At 35.0% G+C, this 20,000-nt stretch overlaps 4 protein-coding genes and 2 non-coding genes across 6 annotated transcripts in view; 2 read left to right on the top strand and 4 right to left on the bottom strand.

Annotated features, from left to right (window-relative positions):
- Window positions 1–1,985, bottom strand: part of LOC135663987 (photosystem II CP47 reaction center protein) — a 4,111-nt gene extending 2,126 nt beyond the window's left edge. The window contains exon 1 of the mRNA XM_065176911.1: window positions 1–1,985. This exon is cut by the window's left edge and continues 2,126 nt beyond it. Within this exon, the coding sequence (XP_065032983.1) occupies window positions 459–1,985 (1,527 nt within the window). The 3' untranslated portion in view covers window positions 1–458.
- LOC135663988 (cytochrome f) overlaps window positions 1–13,371 on the bottom strand; it is a 15,497-nt gene extending 2,126 nt beyond the window's left edge. The window contains exon 1 of the mRNA XM_065176912.1: window positions 1–13,371. This exon is cut by the window's left edge and continues 2,126 nt beyond it. Coding sequence (XP_065032984.1) covers window positions 11,977–12,939 — 963 coding nt within the window. The 5' untranslated portion in view covers window positions 12,940–13,371 and the 3' untranslated portion in view covers window positions 1–11,976.
- The window catches only part of LOC135663985 (acetyl-coenzyme A carboxylase carboxyl transferase subunit beta, chloroplastic-like), a 19,989-nt gene extending 2,126 nt beyond the window's left edge, over window positions 1–17,863 (bottom strand). The window contains exon 1 of the mRNA XM_065176909.1: window positions 1–17,863. This exon is cut by the window's left edge and continues 2,126 nt beyond it. Coding sequence (XP_065032981.1) covers window positions 15,971–17,794 — 1,824 coding nt within the window. The 5' untranslated portion in view covers window positions 17,795–17,863 and the 3' untranslated portion in view covers window positions 1–15,970.
- On the top strand, window positions 7,922–7,995 carry TRNAP-UGG (transfer RNA proline (anticodon UGG)). The gene has a single exon. It is a non-coding gene; the product is annotated as a tRNA-Pro (tRNA).
- TRNAW-CCA (transfer RNA tryptophan (anticodon CCA)) lies at window positions 8,160–8,233 on the top strand. The gene has a single exon. It is a non-coding gene; the product is annotated as a tRNA-Trp (tRNA).
- Window positions 17,864–18,456: 593 nt separating the features above from the next.
- LOC135663986 (ribulose bisphosphate carboxylase large chain) lies at window positions 18,457–19,999 on the bottom strand. Its single transcript, XM_065176910.1, has one exon. It carries the CDS (start codon window positions 19,997–19,999, stop codon window positions 18,536–18,538), a length of 1,464 nt encoding a protein of 487 aa, XP_065032982.1. The 3' UTR covers window positions 18,457–18,535.
- Between the last annotated feature and the right edge of the window lies 1 nt (window position 20,000).

Here is a 20,000-nt window from a genome sequence, read left to right as displayed (position 1 = left end):
TAGTCGCCATCTTCATATCTGGTTTACTTGTAAGCTTTACTGGGTACGCCTTATATACCGCTTTTGGGCAACCCTCACAACAACTAAGAGATCCATTCGAAGAACACGGGGACTAGTTGAAGTAATGAGCCTCCCATATGGGGAGACTCATTACTTCAACTGAGATAATGAAAAATTATTTCATTTTTTAGTTGGAACCTTAGGCGGTTCTCGAAAAAAGATAGCGAAAAAAATTATCCCTAAAGTCGAGACTAAAAGGAATGTATAAACCAATGCTTCCATAGATTCGATCGTGGTTTACAATTATAGCTTCCACACCTATTCATTTGGCATCATTTACCATATAAAGAAAAGGAAAGAGTCAAAGAAAAGATGGTGATTCAAGTCAAGATTTCTTCAGTACCCTAACCCTATGTCAAATCAAAAAAAGAGGCGAAAGATACCAGAGCAATGTTGTATCAGACTACTTGTCTCTTTGTAGTTGGATCCCCAAGTTTTTGGAATGCTCCAAATTCCACTTGAGCATCCAAATCTGGATCAATGCCAGCAAAAACATCTCTGAACAAGGTTCTAGCGCCATGCCAAATGTGTCCGAAAAAGAAGAGCAAAGCAAACGTAGCATGGCCAAAAGTGAACCAACCCCTTGGACTGCTACGAAAAACGCCATCAGATTTCAAAGTAGCCCGATCTAATTCAAAAATTTCACCTAATTGGGCACGTCTAGCATATTTTTTTACAGTCGCAGGATCACTATAACTGACTCCATTGAGTTCGCCACCATAGAACTCAACAGTTACACCTACTTGTTCAACACTATACTTTGATTCTGCCCTTCTAAAAGGAACATCGGCTCTAACAATTCCGTCTCCATCTACCAAAACTACCGGAAATGTTTCAAAAAAGGTAGGCATACGACGTACAAAAAGCTCGCGCCCTTCTTTATCTCTAAAGACGGGGTGTCCTAACCACCCAACAGCTATTCCATCCCCGTTGTCCATTGACCCTGCTCTGAATAATCCCCCTTTTGCTGGATTATTACCAATGTAATCATAAAAAGCTAATTTTTCGGGAATTTTAGACCAAGCTTCCGATAAACTCAGATTTTGGGCTAGTCCGGCGCTAACTCTTCGATATATTTCTTGCTGAAAGTATCCCTGATCCCACTGATAACGAGTGGGACCAAATAATTCGATTGGGGTAGTTGCTGAACCATACCACATAGTTCCAGCAACAACGAAAGCTGCAAAAAAAACAGCAGCGATACTACTGGAAAGTACAGTTTCAATATTGCCCATACGTAATCCTTTGTATAGACGTTGAGGCGGACGGACACTAAGATGGAATAAGCCTGCTAATATGCCCAATGTACCCGCTGCAATATGATGAGAGGCTATTCCTCCGGGAACAAAAGGATCAAAGCCTTCTGCGCCCCACGCTGGACTTACGGGTTGTACTTTTCCAGTTAGTCCATAAGGATCGGACACCCATATTCCAGGACCATACAAACCTGTTACATGAAATGCGCCAAAGCCAAAGCAAGCCAACCCTGAGAGAAATAAATGAATTCCAAAGATCTTAGGCAAATCCAAAGATGGTTTGCCCGTACGTTCATCACAGAATATTTCTAGGTCCCAATACACCCAATGCCAGATAGCTGCCAAGAAGCACAAGCCAGAAAACACAATATGTGCCCCTGCCACACCTTCATAACTCCAAATACCGGGATTCGTTACAGTTCCTCCTGAAATACTCCAACCACCCCACGAATTGGTTATTCCTAAACGAGTCATGAAGGGTATAACGAACATACCTTGTCTCCACATTGGATCAAGAGCGGGGTCAGAGGGATCAAAAACCGCTAATTCGTATAAAGCCATCGAACCGGCCCAACCAGCAACTAGGGCTGTATGCATTATATGGACAGAAAGCAATCGACCGGGATCATTCAATACGACAGTATGAACACGATACCAAGGCAAACCCATGGAAATACCCCTTTATCAAAGAAAAATAGACACTATGTCACTTTATTTTATCGCATTGGAAAAGACTATACTATGTATCTAACCTTTTCAGTAGATTCCGTATGAGAAAGGGTTAATTTTTATTCCGTTCCATTGAAAATAATGGAACAATTCTGTTCGTAAGAACAAAGAGAAGCAGATCTATTCTATACCCGATAAGTACCAATACGCAATGGGAGGATTAGTTCTACTTTCGGGAAACGAATGCATAGATACTTGTTTATTACTCCAACGATTGATCCGTTAGTTAAAATTTTTCTTTATTCATTCTGTCTTACTCTATAAAATAAACCTTCCAATTTATGTATAAAAATCTATGTATAAAATACAATAAACAGAAAAAGGGATGAAGACGATAAAGCCATTGTTATGTTTCCACATTAAAGTGAAGTATAGTACTCAATTTTTTCTTTAATTTAATGCCCGTTGGTGTTCCAAAAGTACCTTTTCGGAGTCCTGGAGAGGAAGATGCAGTTTGGGTTGACTTATAGTGCGACTTGTCAGACATATTGGGTTATATGGAATTTACCCGTTCTCTCTCCCTCGATCGAAATATCCTCTGTTTCGCCTAAGAAATATTGTATTGAGTGAACCATCAATCATTCGGAGCGTGAAGTGCAATTAGATCAATTTATTTATTTTGAGGATCAATTAGGAGAATTTATGGTTGACTTGGAAAAATAAAAATAAAATAAAGTAATAAAGTATCCAGATAAAATAAAGTAATAAAGTATCCAGGCTCCGTTCAGAAAATACCAAATTGGTAATCCATGTAATGTATGATTACCGCTTGTATCATAAACGATTCTTATCCTTATTATAGGAGTGATTTCAAACGTCCAACCAATAACCAACGGAATAGTATGATGAGTACATCGAATGATTGGGGAAAGGCATGAAACGAATTGAAAAAAAAAAGTCGTAACAAAAAGAAGTGGTACTGAGACCATTTGCCCTATATGTGCAAATGGAATTCGGACAGATCTTTTCCCGGAGTAGAACATGAACCTAAAAGAATTGAAAAGGCCCATTCAGAAACAAGAAAATTACATCGTGATTTGAATGTCGATGAAACAATACATCAATGAGAGAGATTTGTTCAATTTCAATAAGTTCAGTAAATTCTTTTTTTATAGGTAAGGAAGCCAAAACTCATCTCATGTCTTTTTAAAAATGGAAGCTTTATTAGAAAAACAAAAACCTATTACAGAAAAAAAAAAAAAAAAAATAGAACTGGAATCGACACATTGATTCTTTTTTCGCAATTTTTTTGAACCGTATGCATCCAAAGGTGCACGTACAGTTCCTAAAGGAACCAATTTTGTCCTAATCAACCGACTTCATCGAGAAAGATTACTTTTTTTAGGTCAAGAGGTTAATAGCGAGATCTCAAATCAAATTGTTGGTCTCATGGTATATCTCAGTATAGAAGATAATACTAGGGATCTTTTTTTGTTTATAAACTCTCCCGGCGGATGGGTAGTATCAGGAATAGCTATTTATGATACTATGCAATTTGTGCCACCCGATGTGCATACAATATGCATGGGGTTAGCCGCTTCTATGGGATCTTTCATTCTGATCGGAGGAGAAATTACCAAACGTCTAGCATTCCCTCACGCTTGGCGCCAATGAGTTTTTATTTGAAAAAAAAAAGAAAGACTATGCCTTCGCCATATTGAATATGAATAATAAGTAATAATAGCATGGCACTTCGAGTTCGATATGAACAAACCATTATTGTTTTTTCATAACATGAGATTTTGTATCGAGATAGTAGTATGAAACAAAGGTTATTTCCGATTTGTTGATTTTATGTGTCGGGGGTACATTTCAGCGTCACAAACCATTTTTCTTCCACACCAGAAGTTTCTTTCTGATATTTATGTTATGGAAGAGTACGAAAATGAAAAAAAAAAAGATCAGTTTTCCTTATTTGATCGTATCAGAAAGGCACTTTGGGATTGCTAAATCACAGACGAGATAAATATATAAAGCAACAGAACCATCATAGTATTTTTGACTCCTACGAAAGGAAGGGTGGTAAATGGATCATTCAACGATCTGAATCAGATGGATTCTCTTTCTTTCTTAGATAGAATAGAAGAGAAGAAAAAAGTAAATTCCATTGCGGAGCCGTATGCAACGCACAGAAGATGCCTGTACGGTTGTTCAATTTCTTCTTGTTATTTTTTTTTTATCCCTTACATTAGCCCAATCATACGAGATAGAGGAACCGTTCATGATGTTATATCAATATCAATATATTTAGGGTCATGATTCATCAACCTGCTAGTTCTTTTTATGAATCACGAACAGGGGAATTTGTCCTGGAAATGGAAGAACTACTGAAACTTCGTGAAACCCTCACAAAGGTTTATGTACAAAGAACGGGCAAGCCTTTATGGGTTGTATCCGAAGACATGGAAAGGGATGTTTTTATGTCAGCAACAGAAGCCCAAGCTCATGGCATTGTTGATCTCGTAGCGGTCGAAAATGAAAATACCGGGGATTTCGTGTAAATCCATTTCAAACCATAATTCGAATTTTCTGTGATTTGGTATTGAATAGAAAAAATTCATAATCATCAATCCAATCATCAGGTTAAGATCGATCTAAACCAACCCATTCCATTCTAATTCTATATATACATATATATATATACGACATGCCAACTATTAAACAACTTATTAGAAACGCAAGACAGCCGATAAGAAATGTTACGAAATCTCCCGCTCTTAGAGGATGTCCTCAGCGTCGAGGAACATGTACTAGGGTGTATGTGCGACTCGTTCAGATCATGAGTTCGAACAAATGAGACAATTTTTCCAGTGTCAATGACCGGTACCAATGAATAGGGTAAATGGAAAAGATCTATCATATACCTATATTGTGTATGGAATTTATGGTTTCCATTGGTGCAAATCCAATCACCTAGATTTGAGATGAAAAGCAATTCCCCATTGGTAGCAAATAGTTATCCATTAAGCGGAGGAAATAGTATTATAAGAAGCAAAAAGATTATGCGCCTATTGTTAAAAGAGCGGACTAAGAGGGTCAGCTACCTAGCCAACTTTCCTAATTAAATGCCGTCACTGTATAGATAACTCTTAGTGTGAAAAGAGTTATTACTCTATAATTGATGGGTAGAGCCAAAGAGTGTGAACTATACAAGTTCACAATACCATTTGGTTAAATGAAAGAAGAGGCTCCGGTGTATAGAGAGGACCTCACCGTTTAAGAAGTAACCATAGAAACGATGGAACCCACTATTTTTTTTGAGTATCATTATAATTTCTTATTTGCAGGTGAAATGCCTGGACGGAATAAAAAATTGTGGTCAGGAAGGTTATAGTAGCAAAAGCCATTGGAATTTATATTTTATATATCGGAATAATCCGTTTTGTTATTAATCGACCGTGAGAGGGGAAAAGGATGACTGAAAGAATCGAAATCAATTAGTTATTCATTAAGGTTTAATTTGATTCAATGACCAGAGTTAGACGGGGATATACAGCTCGGAGACGTCGAACAAAAATTCGTTTATTTGCATCAACCTCTAGAGGAGCTCATTCAAGACTTACTCGAACGATTACTCAACAGAAAATGAGAGCTTTGGCTTCCTCTCATCGAGATAGAGGCAGGCAAAAGAGGGATTTTCGTCGTTTGTGGATCACTCGGATAAATGCAGTAACTCGTGATAATAAGGTATTGTATAGTTATAGTAGATTAATACACAATCTGTACAAGAAGCAATTGCTTCTTAATCGTAAAATACCTGCACAAATAGCTATATCAAATAAGAATTGTCTTTACATGATTTCCAACAAGATCATCAAATAAAGTAGATTCTAAAGTAATATACAGTACAGGAATGATTGAAACAGAATTCCCCGGAGAAGGAACTCCGGGAAAATAGAATAAAAAGAAATTAAGATAGTAATAGGAATGAACGAATATGTTTCAATAAAAAAAATTTTCTCCATTTTTTGTTTCTTATAACACAGGAACCCGCTCTAGATTCTAGGCCTTTTCGAACAAAACATCAATCTGAGCTTGAGTTACAATTGGAGTTTTGAGTCAATTGAAGAGTATGTCTATTTATTTTTGGTTCTAGGACCAGTAGTTCTGGGGATCGACTCGGCTCTCTCAAATTGTTTCTCATTATTAAGAAAAGGTAACAAAGATAAAATACGGGCTTGCTTTATAGCAATAGTAATTAATCGTTGTTGTTTCAAAGTCAATCTATTCACCCGCCTAGATAATATTTTTCCTTGTTCACTAATAAATCGACTAATTAAACTCATGTTTCTATAATCGATTCGATCCCCCGATCCAATTGGGGGCAAACGCCTACGAAAAGATCGCTTGGATTTACGAAAAGATTGCTTGGATTTATCCATGGTTTATTCCTTATTTCTAAAATTCTATTTCTTTATTCACTTCAGTTCAGATCCGACCAAAATAGGCTTTGATTTGTATACATTATGTATATTATATATCTTATACATTATGTATATTATACATTATGTATATTATATATGTTAAATATATGTTAAGTATGTTAAATATATGTTAAGTTCTTCTAAATATATGTTAAGTTCTTCCTCTTCCTTGGCGAGAGCGCACACGCGTTCTGTTCGATCTATTTCTTTATTTCTCCATGAATCGTATGCTTGTTACAATAGCGACAAAATTTTCTCAATTCTAATCGACCAGGCGTATTGTGTCGATTCTTTTGAGTAATATATCTAGAAATACCTGGCGATTCTTTATTGACATCATTTCGGGCACAACTGGTACATTCCAAAATAACTATGACTCTGACATCTTTACCCTTGGCCATGAACCTCCTTTGAATTTTGGATCGGCTTAACTCTTCTATTTTCGATCCGAGCTGAAGAAGAAGAAAAGAACAAAAAAAATCGATAGAAGTTACTAACTAGAAATGGAATTTCTAAGTATTTCGTTGCAATTATCATTTCATTATATAATGATAATTAATATTATATTAATGGAGTAACAATTTTACTAGAATAATAAAGTAATAATTTAATGGAGTAATAATTAAATAATACAATTTCTTTCTAACTCTCAATTGTTCCTATCCTAAATCTCAATATTTTATTAATATTTATTTTATTTATTATTTAAGTTAAATATCTTCTTTCTATGCTATGATTTCGTGGAACTCGCCGTAGACTGGATCCACATTTTCATTTCTGTTCTCCAAAATTCGATCTTCGATCTACCACATTTTTGCTGAGGTTCAATACACTTTTTTCTTTTCCTTCCTATCCTAAAGAACTGAAAAAATAGGGGCGAAATTCGAAATTTTAGTCACGTGGAATTGTATCTCTAATTTTCTTCATTTCTTCGCATATCAATCAATAACTAGAATTAAAAAAAGGGGAATGACAAGGCATCCGGAAATAACCGATTAATTTCTATCAATAGGCCTGCTAAAGACCCAAACCATAGAGTACTTAGCACAGGTGCCACGGAGAGATATGTTTTTATATCTCGCATTGAAAATCCTCCTTCTATTATGGATTGTAATACATATATGGTCAGATGCTGTAGTTCAAGATCATTTGTATTTTTTTACACGGAATTCCTAACTAAACAGGATTCCTAACTAAAATAGATATGTACAATGAAGCAATAGATTTTTTTCTTTTTTTGTAAAAGAAAAAAAATCTAATCCCTTGTTCCTGAGCATTACTGATAAATATTAACTTTTTTATACGTTAGGTTTCAGATGTATATAATTCTTTTATTATATGAAACCAAAAAGAAGAAATGACAAGAAAATTGTATATAGATGGAGGAGAAAATGACGATATGGAAAACAAGACAGGGATTTTGTACAATGAAACTGTACAACAATTTTGAAAAGGGATGTAGCGCAGCTTGGTAGCGCGTTTGTTTTGGGTACAAAATGTCACGGGTTCAAATCCTGTCATCCCTACCTATTACTTCTCCCATGGGCAGTAACGAGGGATTCATTGAGATCGATTAAAATTGGACATAATCTTCCGGTCTTGCATACTATATGTATGCAAGACGTATTGGGGGTAGAAAAATTACTTTTCTTTACAGTACAGTCGTATCTCCTGTCATAAGGATAAGAAAGCGCTCTTAGTTCAGTTCGGTAGAACGCGGGTCTCCAAAACCCGATGTCGTAGGTTCAAATCCTACAGAGCGTGATTCGGTTTATTTGATGTCGAATCACAATAAAATAATTAATAATTTAACAAAACAAAAAGTTGAATTGTAACTTGAATTTGACCTCCTTCCTGCAGGAGGTCAATCAAAAAAAGAAAGAAATATTACTCAATCAAAGGTCCAACTGATCACCACGTCTATATTGTAAATATGCGGTTACGAATAATCCTGCTAAAGTAATAGGAATTAGACCTAAGACGATTCCAAATAGAAAAACTTCAATCATTTCGGTTTGTTTAAGGGGATAAAAAGAAAGGTAAGATCTATCCCTAAATATTAATCTGAATTATCCGTGAATCTCAATGACCAAGAATTGGCAATTGATGTGAGAAAGAACCATAGAATACCCGGAATCTCAGAGAAATATTCGTTTTTATCAATTTTTCATTCAATTCATTTCAAATAAGTCGTATCTTGTTCAAACCAATGAATAGAGCTGAGGTTATAGTTAAAGCAGCCAGTAGAAAACCGAAATAACTAGTTATAGTAAGCATGAAAGAGCTAAATTAGATATGTTCTTTTGCTACATATGTTGATAAAACACTTACCTAAGTTTCAATTTTTACAAAATACGACGGCAAGAAAAAATCAATTGACAGAATTAGTTTAGTTCCAATTGAAAATTCTGGATTCATCAGTCATTATAGATAAGACTAACTAAGAGTGACATAGGTAGAAAAATTCGATTCATCTGCTGTGACATTGACCGATCCTATGATTCGGAATCAACAGATTCATTGTGGAATTTGTGAGTTGAATAAAGTATTTGTGAGTTGAATAAAGTAATAGTAAAAGTAAGTAAAATATAAAGTATAAGTAAAAGTAATAGTAATTAAGAACTGTGCCGTGTAACTTCATTCAAAACTTAAATTACTTATGGACTTATACTTAAATATTAAATAAAATATTAAATAAAATATAAGTAATTTAAGTAATTTTGGAATAAAAGAATTGGATTTGAAAATTCCATTTTAATCATTTCCTTTCTATTTCAATAGGATCTAATCCTTTTTGGAACGAACGGCCTGATACTATTTACCTTTTATTTATTTTAACTCATTGGACTCAGTACAGTAATAGGTTGCTTAATTGCCCATAACATAATATTTCGAATGAAAAGAAAAAGGTGTCCCACGATCTATCGAAAAAAATAAAACCTTTACTCTATTTTTCATTTTTATATTTTTATTCTTTTTTTTCAGGTCCAACTCGATTCAAAGACGAACAACTTCCATTATCCTTTTAGATTCTATATTCTGTCTTTCCATATCATGGAGTTCCATACTTCTAGTTTGGTCAAGAAAGAACCTTTGTTTTGGATCTAATACAATAACGGTTGCATCACGAATATGGATTGTTCCAACTGGGTTCTGTTTCTTTCATGTTCTGTTTCTTTCACTAATATAGTATATACTATTGTATTTTGTATTACAGTATATTTATTGTATTATACGACCAACCAATTACTTGAAATAAAAAGATTTGAACAAAAAAACTTTTAACCAAAAAATGGGTTTATTATAGATTTCGCATACATATAATTGAATTGTGTGAATATTATAATATGCTTCATAAATTATTAGAAACCATCGATTCACGCTTTTCCAAGATCTTTACTTTCTATTATGAATCCAATAATGGAAATCTTATAAGGAATTTGAGTAATTTTCTATTGATCTATTGAATAACATAGAGTTATGCATAGACAAGGAACAAAAAAAGAAGAAAAGAATTATGTAGCATTTCGGTACCGATCGAGACTGCGTTGCTGTGCCAGAGGAAGGATAGCTATACTGATTCGGTATACTTGAAATAAACCTTTGGTACAAAATTGACGATCTCACAAAGATGCAATATCAGTAGTTTTCCATTTACTGATCCCATCTTTCAAGGAATCGATTCCCTTTTTTGAATGTACAAAAATTTGTGGAGCTCAGAATGTCTGGAAGCACGGGAGAACGTTCTTTTGCTGATATTATTACCAGTATTCGATACTGGGTCATTCATAGCATTACTATACCTTCCCTATTCATTGCGGGTTGGTTATTCGTCAGTACGGGTTTAGCTTACGACGTGTTTGGAAGTCCTCGGCCAAACGAGTATTTCACAGAGAGCCGACAAGGTATTCCATTGATAACCGGCCGTTTTGATTCTTTGGAACAACTTGATGAATTTAGTAAATCCTTTTAGGAGGCCCCCAATGACCATAGATCGAACCTATCCAATTTTTACAGTGCGATGGTTGGCTGTTCACGGACTAGCTGTACCTACCGTTTCTTTTTTGGGGTCAATATCAGCAATGCAGTTCATCCAACGATAAACCTAATTTGAATTATAGAGCTATGACACAATCAAACCCGAATGAACAAAATGTTGAATTGAATCGTACCAGTCTATACTGGGGTTTATTACTCATTTTTGTACTTGCTGTTTTATTTTCCAATTATTTCTTCAATTGAAAGAAAGAAAGAGAATAGTAGGAATTCTCTTATCCCATTCGGAAAGATACCATCCTCATAATTATCCATGACTGTTTTTGTCTCTAGCACGACCATTTGAGAAAATGTGGAGGAAAGTAGGGGAAATGGCCGATACTACTGGAAGGATTCCTCTTTGGCTGGTTGGTACTGTAACTGGTATTCCTGTGATCGGTTTAATAGGTGTTTTCTTTTACGGTTCATATTCTGGGTTGGGTTCATCTCTCTAGTAATCGGATAAACCGGATTGTAGACATGAAAGAGTAAGAAAAGAACTCAACGGGACCTTACCCTCCTTTGTCTAATTAGAGCGATAAGGTCCCGTTGAGTTCTTTTCTTACTCTTATAGGAAGATTATGATCTATTCCATAACATACAAATTGGCCAGTCAACATAATCAAAATATTATATTCGTAGAAATGAAATGACAAAACGGATCCTTTGCTCTGATGTTTCAAACCACTCTATTCTTTTGTTTCTTAATAATGTTTTTGAAGAATTGAATCTATTGATTGATTCATAGTCTCTGTTCTTCCTTTCCTCCATAATATTAACTCTTATGAAGAAACAAGAAAAGAGTAATCAATGGATTTTCTGAATAATACAATATTATATAGATTTCTACGCATGAGACATCCTGCAAATAATTTCTATACTAAACTACTAATAGAACTTACTCTATAGAACTTACTCTATAAAACTCTATAATATAATTTGTTTGAATAATTTCTCTTGAATAATTTCTCTAAGTTAAAAGTTTAAGTTAATTGAAGAAGTTCTATTTGCTCAATCAATTATTCCCCTAATCCTTTCTCTCTTTTTGTTTGTCCACAACTTCCTATGAATCTAACCAAAAGAGTTCTGGTGGACCCGGAAAAGAAGGAATGGTAATCTTTGACGAACAGGAGAAAAAATCATTATTATTTCGATATAAGACGACACAAGAAAAAGGATTTTCCGCCCTTTTCTTGTGTCGAATAGAAGACTCGTAAGACTAGTAATCCCTCCTAAAAGGATTTCTTTCTTTCATTTTTCCCATCCTTGCTCTGTATTCTCTTTCTTTGTATGTCTATTGTCTATTACTAAGAATAGGATACAAGTAATGAATTCCAGACATCCCGCAAAACGAAAAAAAAGTATAAACAAAGCAACCAAAAAGGTTTACAGATTTTTTGATCATACATAATTGTATGGATCAAAAAAAATTCGGCGCTTTTTACCAACTTGATGTTAAGGAATCTCTGCACCTAGAAATTCATTTCGTACAATTGAACCTTTTCAAACTGTTTCTTTTTAAGAACCAAAAAAACTTGTGCCAAAATAACAGATGCCAAGAAGAACAAAAGACCTTGGACCCGTAATGGGTCTTGAAGCACTATTTCTGCATCTCCCTGACCAAAGCCTCCCACATTGGGATTGCTTGTTAATGGTTGATCAAGCTTGATGGATTCACCCTCTGAAACAAGAAGTTCTGGTCCTGGAGGTATAATATCAACCACTTGATGTCCATCCGATGCATCAACTATGGTTATTTCATATCCCCCTTTTTCTTTACGTACTATTCTGCTTACTATACCTGCTGATGTAGCATTATAGACTGTATTGTTACTTTTGCTACCATCAGGATAAATCTGACCCCTTCCTCTGTTCCCACCTACGTATATGGGATATTTTAAGAAGTGAACGTCTTTCTTCGTAGCAGGGTCGGGGGAAAGAATGGGAAAGACGATTTCACTATATTTCTGACCGGGAACAGGACCTATCACAATAATATTTCTTTTGTTGGGACGATAACTCTGAAAAGACAGATTTCCTATCTTTTCTTTCAACTCAGGAGAAATACGATCAAGGGGGGCTAATTCGAATCCGTCGGGTAAAATGAGAACAGCCCCCACATTCAAAGTCCCCTTTTTACCATTAGCAAGAACTTGTTTCAGTTGCTTATCATAAGGGATTCGAACAACTGCTTCAAATACAGTATCAGGAAGCACAGCTTGCGGAACTTCAATATCCACGGGTTTATTAGCTAAATGGCAATTGGCACATACAATTCGTCCCGTTGCTTCTCGCGGGTTTTCATAACCCTGCTGCGCAAAAATGGGATATGCATTTGAAATAGATGCCCGAGTTATTACATATATCATGATCGATACAGAAATGGATCGAGTCATCTCTTCCTTTACCCAAGAAAAAGTATTTTTATTTTGCATGTCCAATCATTGATCCCCGAATTTCTACAATAAATTAGATAGGTAGCTAGTATAGTTCCCTATACACGAGTCTGTCATTGTACTGGAATAATTGTACTGGAATATAGGACGAATACCTTGAACAGATAAAAGTATAAAGAATTAAGTCAAATTGAAAATACTTTCTTTATACACGAAGAAAGATTCTGATTTGATTGATATAATAAGATCAAATGAGTTCTTTATTCATTCATTGAATGATAAATTACTACAAGCGAAGGAGATACACGATTTAAAAAAAGGAAGATCCAATATTTCACAATTGTATCTAGAATAACTGGAAAAGTGGAAACAAGACCAGATATAATTTGATCGTTATGATCCAATCCAAAATCGTTGTAGACCGAACCAATCATTAGTTCCCAACCATGGGTCGAGTGAAATCCGATCCATAAATCAGTAACTAAAAGAATAGAAAAAGCTTTTATTGTGTCACTTAAGTTATAGAGGAATTCCTGAACCCAAGAATTAAGAATGACGAGTTCTTCATTACTCAGAATAAAATAACCACTTAGAATAGCGAAACAGATTATATTTGTCGAGAAATGCAAAATGATATGGAGATCATATTCATTGTGTGCTTTGACTAATTGTATTGTTTCCTTGTGTATTTCTATATGAAGTTTTTGTATATGCGTTTCCGGGTACTCCTTTATCATTTCGTCCAATAGGAATAGTTCTTCTAATTCTATGAATCTTTCCAGAACGTTTTTCTCTTGAATATGATTCAAAAAATTTTCGGATTGCCTGGTATTCCACCAATTAGTAACCCAAGGTTCCAGACATTTATTAAATGAGAAAGAGACCCACCAGGGCAAAAATACTATAGATGCGAGATATGGGAGGGAGGCCGATGCTTTCTTTTTTTTCATTTTTTTTTTTCTGTGAATTGAATTGTTAATGAACCTGCTTCATTCGTTGACTCTATCTGATCTGATATTTCTTTGAAGCACGAGTTGTATAACAAGGTATTGACCTATGGGTCTATTCCTTTCCTATTATTGTGTAATAATTTTATTTTTTTTTTGATTTAGAAGGAATATAGACATAGAATAAGAGTTCTTTTCGGATGAAAATGAGAAAAAAAGAAATAAATATTATTCCAGATATCTCAATTGGGCAAATTTGAACCAATTTTATTTTCATTTGTTCCTTTCGATGAATACTCGAAAACCCACTTGAAGTAACGAATCGAGTTTCGAGACGAAAAAACTCCCCCTGGATCAATTAATTCTTTCGAAATGTTTCACCGTCTAACCAGAAAAGGGTATCAATTCCAAATCTTGGGCCTAAAAAGATGAATTCTGTATTACGAAATACATGTTCGGATAGGTTTGATGAATTTATATCTATACTTATTAGATTAGATTCGTTAGTTAGATTAGACCTTTTTCTAGTATAAAAGAATGAAGAAACTTCAGTTGTATTAAAAGAGGAATTAGCAAGTTCCTTCCCCCATCTTGAGAAAATATTTATTCTTCATTTTATTCTTCACTTCAGTTCGTTTCAAAATACTTCAATTGGTACGCGCAAGAAATAGGCCAATTCGGCAGCTTTTTGTTCAATTTCTCGTGGAGTAAAATTCTCATCAGTACGAGTCAAGGGAATGGCTCCTTGGCCTCTGATTTCCATATAAAGGACACGACGAGTATAAAGACCCTCTTTAACCTCTATTCTGATTGATTGGATATCTCTCATAAAGAAGCGAAGGAAGATGCGACGATTTATTCCAGGAAATCCCCAGCGAAAAATACACACTATTCCTTCTTTTCTATCGAATCGGTCATAACCGCTACCTACATTCCACGAAATTGTGCACCACAAATACGAGCTAATGAATAGACCCGCGATCCCGTAGAAAGACATCACGATCCCTTGTGGAAAAAAAATGATTTGCTGAGATGTAAATACGGGTATCAAATTCCTACCAAGATAACTGGAAGTTCCAACCACTAAGAATCCTAGTGAACCTAAAAAAAGGATACAGGCCCAGCAAAAATTACTCGTTTTTCGAGACCCCGTTATAAGTTCTATCCATATATGTTCTGATCGCCAATTCATACTATACTAGATCCAGTGCATTCGATTGGAATTGAGCGAATAACCCAAATAAATTTGACTTTACCTTTCTTGATCCCGAAGTAACTTTCATCAACTAGCACTATTCTGATGTGAAACATTAGGAGAGTAATTGGTTAGATACATTGACTTTCTATTTAAAATATTCACTAATCCATTTTGAACCAGCTATATTCACATATACATGCATTTATGCAGATATCATATATCCGCATAACGATTCTTTCATTTGTGTGTTCGGAAAGAGCCACATATCATACCATATTACACGAGATAAATATCTGTATTATCATCCAGTGTTGAAATAAATTGATAAGATTCGGTCCCATTGGGTCTAGACAATCTTATTTTTTTGGACATGAAGAAATAAGGAAACCATTGCAATTGCCGGAAATACTAGGCCCACTAAAGGCACAAAAATAGAGGGTAAGTTGGGATCTGTCATAGAATAGGTGCCTCAATTTAATATTTCTATCTGTTTTAATATTTCTATCTATTAGAAAGATATCTTCTTATGATATATCTATTACTTATGATATATCTATTATAAGTAATATCAAGCCATTATTATATTATATCAAGCCATTATTATATTATAAATATATTATAAAAAATTATAATAAATATTATTTATTTATAATATTTATTTATAAGTAATAAGTAATATCAACTATAATTCTATATGATTAGATAGAAAATGACTAGATAGAAACTATATATTCTATATTCTAAAACTATATATTCTATATTCTAAAATATAATAAATAAAATATAATAAAATATAAAATAAAAATTATCCGAAACCTCTGTCTCTTATTACAAGGAGAACTTATGTCACCAAAGAAAACACCTGATTACGACGAATTAAATACTTGTTCGCTACAAATAAAATAACTGAATCTAGTGCTATACTTTACATTTTTGAACTTGGATTCAAGGGAAAGAAACCGTGGAGCTGAAATAACTCACCCAGAACACCTTTTAAAAGATTACGTGGTACTATTGGGTCGAATAAACCTTTATGGAATAAATACTCAGACACTTGTGAACCTTCAGGTATTACCTTTTTTAATGTTTGTTCAATTACTCTTTTACCCGCAAATGCAATGTAGGCGTTAGGTTCAGCAATAATGATATCCCCCAACATACCAAAACTGGCTGTTACTCCACCAGTTGTAGGAGATGTAAGAATTGATACATAGAATAACTTTTTATCTGATTGATAATTAGATGAAGCAGAAGATATTTTAGCCATTTGCATCAAGCTCAAACTTCCTTCTTGCATGCGTGCTCCTCCAGAAGCACACACAATAATGACAGGTAGAGATCGATTAGTAGCATACTCGATCAAACGAGTAATTTTCTCGCCTACTACGGATCCCATACTACCTCCCATAAACTGAAAATCCATAACGCCAATTGCTACGGGAATACCATTTATTTGACCTATGCCTGTTTGAATAGCATCAGCTAAACCTGTCCTTCTTTGATAAGAATCGATACGATCTCCATAAGGTTCCTCTTTTGAACGAAAATCAATGGGGTCTATAGATATCATATCTTTATCCAGAGGATCCCAAGTTCCGGGATCAATCGAAAGTTCAATTCTATCTGAACTACTCATTTTCAAATGATATCCACACTGTTCACAAATATTCATTTTTGACTTAAAAAATTTTTTATAATTTAATCCATAACAATTTTCGCATTGAACCCATAAATGTTTGTATTTTTGATTTATATTGAAATCATTGGATTCTACTTCTTCATGGAAGTCGGATTCTACTTCTTCATGGAATTCTACTTCTTCATGGAATTCTACTTCTTCATTGAAATCGGATTCCACTTCTTCATTGAAATCGGATTCCACTTCTTCATTGAAATCGGATTCCACTTCTTCATTGAAATCGGATTCCACTTCTTCATTGAAATCAGATTCTACTTCTTCATTGAAATCATTGGATTCTACTTCTTCGTGGAATTCTACTTCTTCATGGAAATCGGATTCTACTTCTTCATGGAAGTCGGATTCTACTTCTTCGTGGAATTCTACTTCTTCATGGAAATCGGATTCCACCTCTTCATGGAAATCATTGAAATTTTTTCTAGTTCTTTTACTAGACCTACCGCTCTCACTACTATTTCTATTTTCAGTACAAATGAAGTTATAAAAGTAACTGTCACTGTAATTGTTGGTACTACCCGAAATAGAACTATTAATACTGACTTCAAAACGAAGATAACTATCAATGCAACTATTAATGTGATTATTCCAACCAGATTGAGTATCATACATGTAATGATAATAGTAGTGATTCTTTTTCTTAGACCCCCTACTCAAATAACTAGAAAGTTTTTTTTCTAGTTCACTCAGAAAAGAACTATCATTGTCAACCTCAAAAATCTGATTTTCAATATCAAAATATACAGAGTAACTGTCACCATTACTATCCCTAACTAAAAAAGTGTCATCAGAGATCAAACTCCAAATATCCTTGATTTCAAATAAAGAATCAACATTAGTGAAACTATAATTACCACTATGATTCCAACTAGGAATCTTTTTCTTCGTATCGTTCTTCGTATCGTTTAGAATAGGTTGTTCACTTCTACTGGTATGTCCAATACCATCAAGACTATCCATTGATTTACTTAGCCCACACCTAGATTTACTTAGCCCACACCTATGTTCTAACTTCTCGTTAGACAACATCGAACGGAACCACCATTTTCCCATAGAGTCTTTCTACCCCCTATTTGATGAAATACAATACATTCGATGGATAATCATTTTACTTTCACTATTTGATTTCTTATCAGAATTAAGCATACGAATCTAATCCTAATCATTAGGATTGTTAATTAATAACGAGTAAGTATTGAAAGAACGAGTAAGTATTGAAAGAAATGATTCTCCTTTGTGGGAAGCCGAGGTATCACTTCAATATATATTGATAGAATCTTTTTATAAATTTTAAAATAGAAAGACACAGCTTTCTTCCATGTGATGTACAAATTCTCATCGAAAATAGAGATAGTTGTTTATTTCTATAAATAAAGAATAAAGAATTTGTTCTCGTATAATCAAATAATTAAGTTTCTATTTTAACATGGAACGAAAAAGACAATATATAGGATGGGTAAAGGAGCCTTTCCCTTGGCTTGATCTATGGCCTGAAACTAGGAGATATAAAAAAGTCCACCAATCCCAAGGATCCATAATTAATCCAATCCTATGGATCCAACAACAAACAATAGAAGTATTGAGTTGTTTAGTCTTCGATCTTATCTTGTATATATATAGGTAAGATCTGTACATCTGTACATATAAAAGATATATGCAAATACATAGTATAGAATGCTCATTCTTTTTTTTTTTATTCGGCAATCGGCCCAATCTTTTTTTTAGGAAAAGATTGGGCCGACTTTAATTGCAATCAATTAGGAGAACAAACAGGAATTACTGAATTATGCACACTTACTTTTTCTCTTTATCTAGCTTATCTACTGGTTCGAATTCGAATTTGATCTCTTTCCATACTTCACAAGCAGCGGCTAGTTCAGGGCTCCATTTGCTAGCTTCACGGATAATTTCATTACCTTCACGAGCAAGATCACGTCCCTCATTACGAGCTTGTACACACGCCTCTAAAGCCACCCTATTAGCTACTGCACCAGGTGCATTTCCCCAAGGGTGTCCTAAAGTTCCTCCGCCAAACTGTAGTACGGAATCATCCCCAAAGATTTCGGTCAGAGCAGGCATATGCCAAACATGAATACCCCCTGAAGCCACGGGCAGAACACCTGGCATAGAGACCCAATCTTGAGTGAAGAAAATACCGCGACTTCGGTCTTTTTCGATATAATCATCACGTAATAAATCAACGAAACCTAAAGTCATCTCACGTTCCCCTTCCAGTTTACCTACTACTGTACCGGCGTGAATATGATCTCCACCAGACATACGTAATGCTTTAGCTAGTACACGGAAATGCATACCATGATTTTTCTGTCTATCAATAACTGCATGCATTGCGCGATGGATGTGAAGAAGTAGGCCGTTGTCACGGCAATAATGAGCCAAGCTAGTATTTGCAGTGAATCCACCAGTTAAGTAGTCATGCATTACGATAGGAACTCCTAATTCTCTGGCACATATGGCCCTTTTCATCATTTCTTCACATGTACCCGCAGTAGCATTCAAGTAATGTCCTTTGATTTCACCTGTTTCGGCCTGCGCTTTAAAAAGTGCTTCGGTGCAAAATAAGAAACGATCTCTCCAACGCATAAATGGTTGTGAGTTTACGTTTTCATCATCTTTGGTAAAATCAAGTCCACCACGTAGACATTCATAAACCGCTCTACCGTAGTTTTTTGCAGATAATCCCAATTTTGGTTTAATAGTGCATCCCAATAGGGGACGACCATACTTGTTCAACTTATCTCTTTCAACCTGAATGCCGTGAGGCGGGCCTTGGAAAGTTTTGGAATAAGAAGTGGGAATTCGCAGATCCTCCAGACGTAGAGCTCGTAAGGCTTTGAAACCAAATACATTACCCACAATGGAAGTAAACATGTTAGTAACAGAACCTTCTTCAAAAAGGTCTAAAGGATAAGCTACATAAGCAATATATTGATTTTCCTCCCCAACAACGGCCTCGATGTGGTAGCATCGCCCTTTGTAACGATCAAGACTGGTAAGTCCATCAGTCCACACAGTTGTCCATGTACCAGTAGAAGATTCGGCAGCTACCGCAGCCCCTGCTTCTTCGGGCGGAACTCCAGGTTGAGGAGTTACTCGGAATGCTGCCAAGATATCAGTATCTTTGACTTCGTAGTCAGGAGTATAATAATTCAATTTGTAATCTTTAACACCAGCTTTAAATCCAACACTTGCTTTAGTCTCTGTTTGTGGTGACATAAGTCCCTCCCTACAACTCATG

Source organism: Musa acuminata, unplaced genomic scaffold (genome assembly GCF_036884655.1).
Source record: "Musa acuminata AAA Group cultivar baxijiao unplaced genomic scaffold, Cavendish_Baxijiao_AAA HiC_scaffold_780, whole genome shotgun sequence".
Lineage (NCBI taxonomy): Eukaryota > Viridiplantae > Streptophyta > Magnoliopsida > Zingiberales > Musaceae > Musa > Musa acuminata.
The sequence above is the reverse complement of the archived record's forward strand: the minus strand, read 5'-3'. Positions and strand labels throughout refer to the sequence as shown.

Excerpts from the sequence above, each read along its gene's own strand:
- LOC135663986 (XM_065176910.1), bottom strand. The coding sequence starts at position 19,999 with ATGAGTTGTAGGGAGGGACTTATGTCACCACAAACAGAGACTAAAGCA.